Here is a 13253-nt window from a genome sequence, read left to right on the forward strand (position 1 = left end):
TGTTTGTTCTGAGTACAGGTGGCATGGCTCGACAAAATAGACCGGCGCTATGCATGGATCAAGCGTCAGCTCGTGGACTATGAAGAGAAGTATGGACGAATGTTTCCAGAAGAGTGGTGCATGACCGAGCGCATTGCTGTAGAGTTCTGTCATATCACCAGGTACCTACTGAACATTCACATAATGTTGGTTCATCACAAGTTCATTCATTTTGGAATGAAGTTTCCCCAGTCATTATTCAAATTCCCATTCCAATTTTTATGCAAATTTTAGTATACAGAATGTTGGATTTAAAGGTGCACCATGTAGTATTTTTGCAGTAAAATATCCAAAAACCACTAGGCCAGTATTATATATTTTGTTCAGTTGAGAACTTACAATATCCCAAATGTTTCCAAGTATTTGTAAATTGTGAGAAAATTGCTATTTTAACCAAGGACCTGGGACGCCTGTCAATTGCTCATATCTGCGTTACCCTCAGTTTTATTGGGCAGAAGCGCTTTACTCTTAACAGTGTGAACATGTCACAGCAGCGCCGAGCGAACGCACAGAGTAACATCATTTTAAACACACTTAAATGTATCTAATATGATTAACAGAGCTGCTTTACCTTATACTCATGAAAAGCCGAAATAGTGTCAGCATGCCCGGTGACTGTGTCCCGTCATAATAAATGTCCCGGTGTTCGCAAGGCGGGTGTTTGTATAACAATCGCTCCAGTGGCCGTGCTCAGCTCCACAACACTCAGTCCTGCTCTGCTTTACACTATAGTAATGTTAATAACCGCATCCATGAACATGATTTCTGCCCGAGTCCTATTTTCCACCGGCTGTGAAGTGAAGACCACATGTCCCAAACTTGGCGTCATCAAACTATGCCTTTGTTTAGAATAGGCGCCCTCCAGTGGATGGAAAGTTGCATAGTGCACCTTTAAATGCAATTTCAATAATACCATATAAAAAATCTCCTTGACATGGATGATTTTCTTTTTCTACAAGACATTCACTTAAATTCCTAAATGCACATCCAAAAATCAAGTGGATATGCCTCATGTCATGTGACTGTATAATAAAAAAAACTCAAAACGTTGAGACTGTTTTCCAAGATGGCGCCTGTCCGTAAAGGGGTAATGGTCTGTCTTTGTAAGTGTATAAACAGTTTAATAAGAAGATACTTTATAAAGTTCTCAATGCTTTGGTTTGCATGTAGGGACCTGCGTTATACTACCGTGCTAGTGTGAGGCTATTTTGAGCCTTGTTAGTGGTATTAACTAGCGATTTAATTTCACTTACTTTGTGCCCCATAGACAAGCGTTATAAGCTAAACTGTTTTTAGAGAAAAAAACTCTTTACAGTCGATTTTCATGAAAAAGCATCCCAGTGAATGATCTACTCGGTAACCATGTGTTAATTACCCCTAGGTTCATGTTTCACCGGAGTTTACCTTTAAGATTGAACATTGGTTTGGGGAGTCTGCTCTGTTTTCTCTACTGCACAAGAGGCGTGATCAATGAGCATAATTCAAATGACTTTGTACGCAATTGGATAGTCCTTCAACCACAAGAGGCATGATCAACAGGCATCAATCCATCCTTTTCCATCTGTCTTTTTGTTAAATCCACCAATGGCGCACCAGATGAATAAGCCATCAGTTAGTGATTGGTTCCTGCAAAAGTGTGGCAGAAGCAGGCTAAATAAATGTACAGGTTTCCAGATCAGGCTGATCAGTTTACCCAGTGTATAGAATTTTAGCATTTATAGTGATTGTATTTTGCTGTCTTCATTAACAAAGCCAGGCATGGGTACATTTGGGCGTAATGAGTGTTGCCATAGAAACTAATAATTTTGAGTCTGAGTAGAATTATAATTACAGTAATTCTGACATGATATCAGCACAGCATAAATCCTCATTATCTCCATTACCCCATAGAGAAAATATACCTGGGGAATTACATGTGCATTTAGTGGTTTGCTTAGAAGACTAGACATTAGACAGCACACCACTATGGCATGATTTAGAAAAAAAAACATATAATTGTGCGCTGTATGACATGAATGATTAGATGGAAGGGAAATGGTTACATGTCTGGGATTTCAGTAGTGGTATTGACAAATTAGACTTAAGTAGGCTATGTGTGTGTGTATGTTGTCTGTAGTCGAATTCCTCTCAAAAGAGTCATTACAAAACCCTCAATGTCTGGAAAGAACGTTTGAGGTCCCATTTCTCATTTTTTGACACAACTTTATGTAAGAATGGATACACCACACCACCATCATCTCCGTATATAGGCTCTCTAAAAAGGTTCTTTTTTCATGCTGACAGTAACTGGATCTTTTCTTTTGAATACAACACTGATCCACTGTGGTTTCTTTTAACAGCCAAACCAGGCATCTGCACACGCTGCCCTATAAAAGCACTGACCTGAAGCCTTAGTCCTTCTTGGCACATTTTGCTCACAACCCTGTGTCTATGTCTGTGTTTCATTTGCTCATCAGAACCGAGCTAGCCAAGCTGATGCGAACCCGTGCCAGGGAGATTGAGGTCAAGCTTTTGCTCTTCGCTATTCAGAGGACCACCAATTTTGAGGGACTGCTGGCTAAGCGCTTCTCAGGCTGCACCTTGAATAACGGGCCCGGGGTGAGGCCATCCCACAGTTGCACTTTGTTTTGTGCCATGCCTGTTTGCGGGAAGGCATAAAAAGGGTTTTACTGAGGCGTGAACCTGCTGGTGATGTTTCTTCTCCTTTGCTCTCTCAGCAGAAAAAAACTGAGACTCCTCTAGAACCAACAAACCCTTTTCTTGAAGATGAGTCAGGAGAGGACAACGTATCAGAAAAGGATGACGATTTGGATAGAGTGAGGATGCTTATCTTTATTTGCTCTCTATTATGCTGCAGTTACCCTATTTGCACCATATCCAATCTATTCCACCCATCTTCTGATAGAAACTGATACCGCATTTGGTACCATTCCAACATGCAATTTACATTTCTTTCTAATGTAGTTTGATTTGACTTGCATCTGAACTCTAGGCTGGATGGGGGAGATATTCTCTGTAATTGACGTGTTATGAAAACAATATTCAAGGCGCTGTGTGTTTAGAAGTCTTTATTTGCTCTGTATTTATCAAACTTCTTAACATGTACTTTAATATAACAGCTTGACTTTGGCTCAGACCCTATATTTATTGCACAATTATTCCCTTTTATCTTCAAATTGGCAATGAGGTTCTCCGTTTTAGGTGTTGTAAGAACATTTCTTATGATTTGGGTTCCTCAAAAGTTCACCGTTATCACTGTGGTGTCTTTGCAACAGTGTTTCCTTCCACCTTTCAGCCAAACTGTAGCACATGCCTGGGTTATTGTCGTTAACTAAACCCATAAACTGAAATATAAGTTACATTTTATTTCAGCTAGTTGCCAAGGCAGGATTTCAAGTTTAACTTGAAACCAAACTAAATAAACTAAAACTAATAAATATAAATATATAAATATAATAAAAAAAATAGATTAAAGTGAAAACATTCAAAATATTAACAAACTATAATAGCATATCTGTGATAATAAAATAACACTGGCACACGTAAAGGAGCCTCTTAAAGCTACACTATGTAACTTTTCCGTACGCTAGAAGTCGCCTATTCAAAACAAAGGTGTAGTTTGATGACACCAAGTTTGAGCTCAGAATCTGGGGACATGTGGTTTTCACCACACAGCCGGTGGAAAATAATCGAGATAGGACTTGGGCAGAAATCATGTTCATGAATGTGATTGTTAACATTACTGTAGTATGAATCAGAGCAGGACCGAGCGATTATTGGGAAACACGCGGCTCGTAAGCAGCGGGACTTTGATTATGACGGGTCAGTCGCTAGCGCTATTTCAGTTTTTCCGGTCATGAGTATGAGGTAACGCAGCTCTGTTTATTATATTAGATGCATTTAAATGTATTTAAAATGATGCTATGACGGTACTCTGTGCATTTGCTCAGCGGCTGCTGTGACACTTGTTGCACTGCTTAGAGTAAAGTGTTTCGGAAATCGAGGGTAACGCAGATATGACGCAATTGACAGGCGACTCCCTCAGACGTCCCGGCTCCTTGGTTGAAATGGCAATTTTTCGCACAATTTACAAATAGTTGGAAACATTTAGTATATTGTAAGAACTCAACTGAACAAAATATATAACACTGGCCTGGTGTTTTTGGATATTTTACTGCAAAAATACTACATACTACACTAGTGCACCTTTAAGACATTTCTGATTGAGGAATGTTTTGCTATTCACAGCCAAAGAAGCCCAAGGCTCCAGACAACCCCTTCCACGGCATTGTGTCCAAGTGCTTTGAGCCGCATCTCTACGTTTACATCGAGTCACAGGATAAGTGAGTAAAATGTGCTGGAACTATTGCACAATAATGTCAGAAAAGTCAAACATGAAGTAGTCCATTCATTTGGTTTGTGAACATTTCTTTCTTGTACACCCCTTTTTAGTAGTTTTCTTGTCTGACTCTCCTCCTCAACAGTCAACACAGGCAAAAATGGTTCCCATTAGCTTGTAACCACAGATGATGCAGACAACCTGAAAACAGCAACTGATTTCTTTCTTTAGTCGTCTGTTCTCATTCTTTACCTCTCTTTTTCCTACTTTTCCTCTCTCATCCACGGAACTCTCAAGAAAAGGGCTTCTTGTGCAGGCCCTTCTCTGGCCCATTTAACACTCTGCTGGCACTGCCTAAAGCAGAATGACCTTTCTGTTAACAATGGCTTGCATTATACCAGTTCACACTGACCTGTCTGGCATGAGATCGTCCACATTCTTTTCTTGGGGTCAGCATCTATCTGATTACGCCGTGCTGAGAGAGGTGGCCTATTTACTGACCTTACAATACATTGCTGTTCAAAGCAAGTTTAACACATGATTTCTGTCATAGTCAGATATGCAGTGCTGTCTTTTTTTTTTTTTACTATATTAAATGTTTTTGCTAATTTCCGAAACAACTTTTTTCCCCCTGTATTTTATCTTTTCTTTTGTTAGCTTTTTCCAACACAGAGCCTCCATCAGATACTTTGTCCCAAAAAAGCAAATACAGGTCCTTCTCAAAAAATTAGCATATTGTGATAAAGTTCATTATTTTCTATAATGTAATGATAAAAATTAAACTTTCATATATTTTAGATTCATTGCACTCCAACTGAAATATTTCAGGTCTTTTATTGTTTTAATACTGATGATTTTGGCATACAGCTCATGAAAACCCAAAATTCCTATCTCAAAAAATTAGCATATCATGAAAGGTTCTCTAAACGAGCTATTAACCTAATCATCTGAATCAACTAATTAACTCTAAACACCTGCAAAAGATTCCTGAGGCTTTTAAAAACTCCCAGCCTGGTTCATTACTCAAAACCGCAATCATGGGTAAGACTGCCGACCTGACCCTGTCCAGAAGGCCATCATTGACACCCTCAAGCGAGAGGGTAAGACACAGAAATAAATTTCTGAACGAATAGGCTGTTCCCAGAGTGCTGTATCAAGGCCCCTCAGCGGGAAGTCTGTGGGATGGAAAAAGTGTGGCAAAAAACGCTGCACAACGAGAAGAGGTGACCGAACCCTGAGGAAGATTGTGGAGAAGGACCGATTTCAGACCTTGGGGGACCTGTGGAAGCAGTGGACTAAGTCTGGAGTAGAAACATCCAGAGCCACCGTGCACAGGCGTGTGCAGGAAATGGGCTACAGGTGCCGCATTCCCCAGGTCAAGCCACTTTTGGGCTACAGAGAAGCAGCACTGGACTGTTGCTCAGTGGTCCAAAGTACTTTTTTCAGATGAAAGCAAATTTTGCATGTCATTCGGAAATCAAGGTCCCAGAGTCTAGAGGAAGACTGAAGACTGAAGTCTTGGAAAAGCCAAAATGCCTGAAGTCCAGTGTCAAGTACCCACAGTCAGTGATGGTCTGGGGTGCCATGTCAGCTGCTGGTGTTGGTCCACTGTGTTTTATCAAGGGCAGGGTCAGTGCAGCTAGCTATCAGGAGATTTTGGAGCACTTCATGCTTCCATCTGCTGAAAAGCTTTATGGAGATGAAGATTTCGTTTTTCATCACGACCTGGCACCTGCTCACAGTGCCAAAACCACTGGTAATTGGTCTGCCAACTCTCCTGACCTGAACCCCATAGAGAATCTGTGGGATATTGTGAAGAGAAAGTTTAGAGACTCAAGACTCAACACTCTGGATGAGCTTAAGGCCGCTATCGACGCATCCTGGTCCTCCAGCAGTGCCACAGGCTGATCGCCTCCATGCCATGCCGCATTGAAGCAGTCATTTCTGCAAAAGGATTCCCGACCAAGTATTGAGTGCATAACTGATCATAATTATTTGAAGGTTGACTTTTTTTGTATTAAAAACACTTTGCTTTTATTGGTCGGATGAAATATGCAATTTTTTTGTGATGTATGTTCATGAGCTGTATGCCAAAATCATCAGTATTAAAACAATAAAAGACCTGAAATATTTCAGTTGGTGTGCAATGAATCTAAAAAATATGAAAGTTTAATTTTTATCATTACATTATGGAAAATAATGAACTTTATCACAATATGCAATTTTGTTTAGAAGGACCTGTATTTGTTTTTCAAATACCTTTTTAAATATTTAATTGAGTTTTTCCAACAAAATAGTAGTGTCCATCAGATAGCTCTCCCAAAAAAGATCCACCTTGCAAATTTTTAGTTTTGATATTGAAAGTAAGCAGTACTGAAAACATTCAAAAACATCTAGAACGTCACCTATTGAGGTATATTTAAAAATATAATAAATAAATGCATAACCACAGTATAAATGAATTTAAAAATACAAAATATGCAAGATTTGAATTAGTATTCTGCTGATTTCTTCTGGGCCTACTGCCATTTAATGTTTTTGTTTTCTGCTTTAGAAATCTTGGAGAGCTGATCGACCGTTTTGTTGCTGATTTCCGGGCACAGGGTCCCCCTAAATCAGGTACAGATGAGGGAGGCGCTGTACTTCCCAGCTGTGCAGATCTCTTTGTGTACTACAAGAAGTGTATGGTGCAATGCTCGCAACTGAGCACCGGAGAGCCCATGATTGCTCTGTCCACCATCTTCCAGAAGTATCTGCGCGAATATGCCTGGAAGATCCTCTCTGGAAACTTACCCAAGTGAGTTAAACCACCTTTCCTCACACTTCTTTTTTATTTTTTTGTATTTTTTTTTTGTATTTCACCCTTGTTATGGCAGAATTTTGATCCTCCCAGTTGCTGGGGCTTTTATTCTGGGTGTTAATGCAGTGGTGATGCTTGAGGAGAGCGAGTGGTCGTCTCTGTGTGGTCCCATTTGTGGGGTTTCTCGTTGCTGCTCTTCAAAAGAAGAAAAATCCCCACCCGTCGCCTTGTGTGGTTTACCCCGTATTGTCTTTGGGAGTTTCAAAAGGGATCTTTGTTTTAGAGAAGCTGTCTTGTGGTTTCCATGCAGTCTTTCTTGTGTTTCTTTTAGCGGGTAGGGCTGGAGGGTTGAGTTAGGGTTCTTTAGTAACCATGTTTTTGCTTGTTTGCATGCAGGACCAGCACCAATAGTGGTGGTCTGACCATCAGCAGCCTGCTGAAGGAGAAAGAAGGCTCAGAAGTGTCCAAGTTCACAATGGAAGAGCTGTGTCTCATTTGCAGCATCCTAAGCACAGCCGAATACTGCCTGGCTACCACACAGCAGGTGACCAAACACGCATGCATCAGTTAACTATCATAAATAGATAGGTGTTTTTCTTGATAAGTGTCTTATATCATGTCCACAGCTGGAGGAGAAGCTTAAGGAAAAGGTGGACAAGTCCCTTATTGAGAGAATCAACTTAACTGGGGAGATGGACACCTTTAGCACGTAAACACAAGTCACACTGACTTGACCCTAAACACTAAGTAAAAACATATTTGCTCAAGAAAATTAATTGGTACTTGTTAAGTAATGTTTCCATGAATCTCTCTGTTTGGCAGGGTTATCTCAAACAGTATCCAGCTCTTGGTTCAGGACCTGGACGCTGCATGTGATCCAGCCCTCACAGCTATGAGCAAGGTTTTGCTTTGTCTTTTTTTTTTGTGCTAGTTTTGCTTTTTTTAAATTGATCATAGCAGGCAATATTGGGTAATTAATTGTAATACTTTTTTATTTAGACAAAATATATACATTTATTATCAGCCATTTATCAGTTATTGACTATCACTGCTTTATTTGTTTGAGAGCAGTGTTTTAGTATTAATTTTCATTTCAATTTTAGCGTTAATTTTAGTAATTTTGGTTTGTGCTTTTGTCACTTGTATTTGTTTGTTTATATATTTCCACTCAACTTTATTTAATTATTATTTCAGTAATTTTGATACTTCAACTTATTTTATTTCAGTTAGTTGCTGTTAGTAAAAATGTTTAGGTTTGTCCTCTAAAATGTATTTTATTTAAATATTTACTTTCTTTCCATTTTTTAGTTTGTTATTGTTTGAAAGTGTGTCTAGGATATTTACTCTGGCCTTGAAGTTGATTTTGTCTGTGTTTGTACAGATGCCGTGGCAGAGTGTGGAACATGTGGGAGACCAAAGCCCGTATGTGACCTCTGTAATCATGCACATCAAACAGAATGTGCCCATCATTAGAGACAACCTGGCCTCCACCCGGAAATACTTCACTCAGTTCTGCATTAAGTTCACCAAGTCAGTACCACAGCCACTCACTAATCAGTGCAACAAAACCTCTTTCATAACACAGGGTCTGTTCAACCTCTGCTAACTGTACATTTTATCCATTCGTTTCAGCTCCTTCATTCCAAAATTCATCAACCACCTGTTCAGGTGTAAGCCAATCAGCATGGTTGGAGCAGAGCAGGTCGGTGGAGATTCCGACACTGGGATGTTTAGGTTTCATGGACCTGACTAAGTTCAAACATGTTCTTTTTATTTCTTCTCCTGAATAGCTACTTCTGGACACGCATTCTCTCAAAACCGTTCTTCTAGACCTCCCTTCCATTGGCTCTCAGGTGGTCCGTAAAGCCCCCGCCAGCTACACCAAAATAGTGGTTAAAGGAATGACTCGAGCAGAGATGATCCTCAAGGTGGGAACCTTATGTGCATTCACAAACCTTAAACATCTGAGAAATCGCTCAGCTTTCACCCAGTTCTTTTTTTAAACTGGCCTCCCTGATGAGAAGCTCAATACAGGAAAGTCTTTAATGATCAGCTGCTCATAAAGCTCTGTGTGGTGCAGTGCTCGGTTGGAGTTATTTACCAAACTGTGCACGTCTGGTTTAATGAGCTCTCTCTGAGAGACAGGAAGTGCTCACGCGACTTGGCTTTCCTGCCTGCAGTCTTCACAGTCCACAGTTTAATATTCCTCACTCATAGATTGCGACTTATATTTACATATAGACTTGTAACATACTATGGGGTTCAAACTTTTTTCCCCATTACAAATTGTTAAAAAGTTATTTGAATTAAGAGAGAGACTGTTTTGAAAAGGAATTGTACGTGATCATAATGTACTCGTTGGTTGTCTCCATTTTGCTTTAATGACTGCAGTAAAGGCCTGTTCACTCCAAAATGTTTGGTTTTAAAATTGTATCTGATTTTCGCAATCGAGTTGCTTTTACAGACCAATGCTTAAAAAAATTACACGGGTTAAATGAAAATGTTACTTTATGACTCCGCTATTATGCTTTTCACTGTTGATTAGCAAAATAGTCTGTTCTAAGCGCAAACAAGTCGTAGTTTTATGTAACCGCGGCATCTCAGGGCACATGAACAACCCAATTTTATTTACAATGCAGTGGAAAAGATATCATAACACCCTGTCGTAAAAATCTGTCGCCGTTCATTCAAATGATCATTTAAATTTTCACTCTAAACATTCGTCTTAATGTGAACAGGCCTTAAATCTCTTGATTTAAAGGCCTCATGAAAAATCTCCCAAAAAGTGGAGGGATGAATTTAGTCAATTTTAAAGGTTGGAAGGCATGATGATTTCTGACCCATTCATGCATTGTTTACATAAATGTTCGAGAGGGTTGACAAATTTAGTTGCAAACATTAGATACATTACATTGTATCAGTACATTACATACATTACAAACAATGTATAAGAAAGAAGCGCACATAAAATCATGTTTTCCATGATATGTCCCCTTTAATATTACTGTATGTGTAGACATGTTCTGGACGTATGAGCTCTATGTTGTACTACGAAATACAATTGGAAGAGAAGATGGCGTGTGCCTCAGTGAATCTTCCTCCCCCTGATCTCCAGACCCACCTTCTTCTCCCTGACCCTTATCTTCAGCCCCACACATGCTCCACAGGCTTTTATTAGGCTCTCCGGGGCTTTCCTGCTCCTGGTCTTTTAACTGCCTGGAATTCAGCCTTAATCCACCGAATGTTCATACTGGGTTCAGCTCTAATTGTGCAAGATCATGCAAAGAGCATTTACAAAAGAGGAAAAATGCCATAAGAAAACATGGGCTACATAAAAGGGGATATTTTACCCCAACATTTTAATTCATCATTTAATCAACCTTATGTTGTTCCAAACCTTAAGAATTTTGTTCATCTTCACAAAAAAATATATATTTTCAAATAAATAAATAAGGCTGACCCATACTTACATGACACACAAGAACAAACCTCATTGGTTGTCAGATTTAACTTTTAATTCAAATATAAATATTGATCAACACATACAAGGAGAGCTTGTCAAATATGATGAACGGAAGCGCAAACGTACTTGCTTGATGCACAAGAACCAATGTAGTTTGCTCTCACGGAGAAGACTTTTTTTTTTTTTTTTTTTACAAAAGTTTTATGAACTATATGAATTGACATTTTTTGTTGAATTAACTTTCAATGGAGGAACCCAAATCTGCTAGGTTTCCTTTAAAAAAAAATCTAATCAGTTGTTTCGAACATTATTGGTTTGAAATGACATCTCTTAACAAGTCATCATTGATCTTACCACAACATCCAGTGTGTACTCTAATCTGGCTGATGTTAAGTATTGATGAACACATGACCATTGCTCTTCATTCATTGGCATTTGAAGGTCTGTGTATGAAACCTGGTGCCTATTGCATGAAACTAGGATAAGGGATTAAGCCAGGATATCTTGGTTATCCTGGATCAATTTATCCACTAATATACAGTTATTTTTCATTATTGTTATCGTTCTTGGTGTGAGTGTGCCTTCAGGGTACATTTACACGACAGTAGTGTACTAAATTTTGCATACAGATGACAAGATCACCAAGATATCCTGGCTTAATCCCTTATCCTAGTTTTGTGCAATAGGCCCCTGGCCTTGATCTTGACTTGCGTTGGTTGGTGTTTAATGATTGGCTTTGTTGGGCCCCAGGTTCCTCTCAGGTAGTTACTTCCATCTTCATCAGCATTTTGCTCTGCAGTTCTTGGAAGAGTCATTCATACTTTAATATGCTTCTTAACATCAAGGCCAGCCGAATCAGAAGCTGGTCTTTTTTGCATTGTGCTTAGTGAAACAATAGCACAATCGTTTGCCACCTCACTCTTGCTTTGTCATTGTTCTTTCTTAATCGTTGATGAATTACATCAGTGAAGTGTGACACCGGTTAAGCGGTTCGTGGGTGAAATAGGACCTTCATTGCTGGTGGTGGCTTGGCTGTCCACATGATGCTCATTACAGGGTAAACGTGGAGAGTAATCTGTTAAAGATGTCTTCACTTTTTCTCTCTTTCCTTGGCTGGGAACGAGTTCCTGCCCATCCTAGGGCCCAAACCTCAGAGAGATGTGAAGCTGAAGGAGGTAGCGCAGGCCAAGCATGCTGCTGCTGCCTGTGAGACGTGGCTGTTTTCCACAGTCTTCTCGTTTTTCTTCTTTCTTTTTTTCCTTTCCTTGTCTCACACATCCCCCCCCAATTGTGGCTCTTTTTTGGAAATGAACGGAAAGGCTGAATTTACCCCCCTCCTCTCATTTTCTCTTTCGCGCTCTCTCAATTCTTTTTTTTTCTCATTTACAAAGTAACTACAACAAGACTACTTGAGGCTTATCCTTGGCCTGTCTCCAGGATGGTCGCTAAGTAAATCACTTTGTGGTAAGGAAGGAACGTTCTGAATTCAAGATGATCTGAAGTGTTCCGTGTCCCGCTTTGTTTTGACCCATATCCGCATATCCTGGTGTATCCCTTCAGGTACTGAGAGTATAAAGAAAAGTAAGAATAATGGGTATTGTATAAAGAGAAACGTTGCACAGGATACTGATTAAGATACCTCCCACTCCCCAATTCGTATCTGTCAGCCATGTGTTTTTCTGCCGTGTTACAAATCTAAATAGTCACAAGATATCCAGTTAAACAATTTTTTCCTCCTAACCTTGGAGGGAAAGAAAAAGGATTCACAATGCAAGCCTGTACCCCATTTAACCTATTTTTACTGCTCAATTGAGACTTTCATTGTGCCCCACAAAAAATTACCGGTGAGGCTAATTCAGCTATGTTCAAGCATAGCGTGATTATGCTGTTAAAATGAGCTTAAATAGACACTTACGTTTTTGCCTTTGTTTAACGCTTTATCTATCAGCTCGCTGTATGATGTTGTCTTCTGCTTCCAGAGCAGGTTTTATGTTTGGAGAACCCAGTTGTAGTTTAGCTGACTTGTTTCTCTTCACCTCTCAGGTAGTCATGGCCCCTCATGAGCCGTCTGTGGTTTTTGTGGACAACTACATCAAGCTCCTTGCTGACAGCAACCCTGAGACTTTCCAGAAGATATTAGATATGAAGGTGAGTCGGTTTTATTTGCTTCAGGGAATAATATTTCATGAGATCTGACCACTAGTAGAACAGGAGTCCCGCATAAATGTATGTAGGTTTATATATAAGAACTGTCGATTTAACATGTTAATTAAATATGTTATGGAGAAAATAATGGGTTAAAATGGTTATTGCATTTATTGCATCTGTTCCACAATCGACCTACGTAGGTCATCTTACATTTCGTACAGTTGATTGGTGACCATGAACATGAAGCAGGGCAACTAATCACTGTGTGATGTAGCCTATAGAATGCAGTTTTGCCCCAAAAAATCTAGATATTGGGACAAAAAAATTCCATGTATGAGTTTTTCCTTTATATAATATGATATAGTTAAGCAAAATCACTGGAGTAACAAGTGCAGATGTATTAATACAAATTCATCTCATGGCATTATTTTTCAACTGTTATTGCTGTGTAAATCTGTAAATCA

At 39.4% G+C, this 13253-nt stretch overlaps 1 protein-coding gene across 2 annotated transcripts in view; it reads left to right on the plus strand.

Annotated features, from left to right (window-relative positions):
* The window catches only part of vps53 (VPS53 subunit of GARP complex), a 31576-nt gene that overhangs the window by 15159 nt on the left and 3164 nt on the right, over positions 1 to 13253 (plus strand). The window contains exons 10-21 of one of the 2 annotated variants that reach the window (XM_067450632.1): positions 19 to 161; positions 2496 to 2637; positions 2757 to 2855; positions 4288 to 4382; positions 6933 to 7175; positions 7575 to 7722; positions 7805 to 7887; positions 8001 to 8079; positions 8560 to 8708; positions 8811 to 8880; positions 8969 to 9106; positions 12685 to 12789. In XM_067450632.1, coding sequence (XP_067306733.1) covers positions 19 to 161; positions 2496 to 2637; positions 2757 to 2855; positions 4288 to 4382; positions 6933 to 7175; positions 7575 to 7722; positions 7805 to 7887; positions 8001 to 8079; positions 8560 to 8708; positions 8811 to 8880; positions 8969 to 9106; positions 12685 to 12789 — 1494 coding nt within the window. The remainder of the gene's footprint in view (positions 1 to 18; positions 162 to 2495; positions 2638 to 2756; positions 2856 to 4287; positions 4383 to 6932; positions 7176 to 7574; positions 7723 to 7804; positions 7888 to 8000; positions 8080 to 8559; positions 8709 to 8810; positions 8881 to 8968; positions 9107 to 12684; positions 12790 to 13253) is intronic. The other variant, XM_067450633.1, reaches the window with a different exon arrangement.

The sequence above is a fragment of the Pseudorasbora parva genome, chromosome 8 (genome assembly GCF_024679245.1).
Source record: "Pseudorasbora parva isolate DD20220531a chromosome 8, ASM2467924v1, whole genome shotgun sequence".
NCBI lineage: Eukaryota > Metazoa > Chordata > Actinopteri > Cypriniformes > Gobionidae > Pseudorasbora > Pseudorasbora parva.